The sequence below is a fragment of the Penaeus monodon genome, chromosome 27 (assembly GCF_015228065.2).
Source record: "Penaeus monodon isolate SGIC_2016 chromosome 27, NSTDA_Pmon_1, whole genome shotgun sequence".
Classification (NCBI taxonomy): Eukaryota; Metazoa; Arthropoda; class Malacostraca; order Decapoda; family Penaeidae; genus Penaeus; species Penaeus monodon.
This window is the reverse complement of record NC_051412.1, coordinates 35295059-35295676: the sequence shown is the minus strand read 5'-3', so window position 1 is coordinate 35295676 and position 618 is coordinate 35295059. Positions and strand designations below refer to the sequence as shown.

The window sequence follows — 618 nt, the reverse complement described above, 5'->3', positions numbered from 1 at the left end:
GATAAATTAAGAAATCTAATCCCCTGCCTTCTCACGCTCGTCCCCAGGTCAAAACCGAAGACTTCCTGGGCCGTGACTTCGACAGAAAGCAGAAGCTGCGAGCCAAGGAGAGGGAGAAACAAGCCCTGAGCCTCGACCACCTCCAGGGCGTGTTCTTCATCCTCGCCATGAGCTGGGCGGCGGGCGTCGTCGTGTTCGCCGGCGAGGTCCTGCGGTGTGATCTCGACGAATAATGGGCGGAAAGATATTTTTTCCTGTCTGTTCCCATTTCTCTCTTCCCCCTTGACATATGCAAAGGATATTATAAATTTCTATTGATTTATTTTAACTTTCATTCTTAGTAAATTTAATGTAGATGGCAATTCTTTCACCGACAATGTAAAAGTTTTCTTGTGTATTTTTATATACTTCGGATGATTTTGACGTTCTTGAGTCTCACAGACCATTGCTAAGTGTTTTAGCTTCATCACTGTAGGAATCTTACGATAAATCTTCCTGTTACATGACGTAATATTTGGAAAAGTTCCTGCCTCAGAATTACATGTTGCAAATAACTACGTTTTCTTTTACCTAGCACCGATAACAGAAAATGATGTTTGATTATTTTTAGCAGTGACT

The 618-nt window shown here is 42.2% G+C and overlaps 1 protein-coding gene across 1 annotated transcript in view; it reads left to right on the top strand.

The window, feature by feature from the left end:
- The window catches only part of LOC119590506 (ionotropic receptor 21a-like), a 3989-nt gene extending 3756 nt beyond the window's left edge, over positions 1-233 (top strand). The window contains exon 5 of the mRNA XM_037939156.1: positions 48-233. Within this exon, the coding sequence (XP_037795084.1) occupies positions 48-233 (186 nt within the window). The remainder of the gene's footprint in view (positions 1-47) is intronic.
- Positions 234-618: the final 385 nt, after the last annotated feature.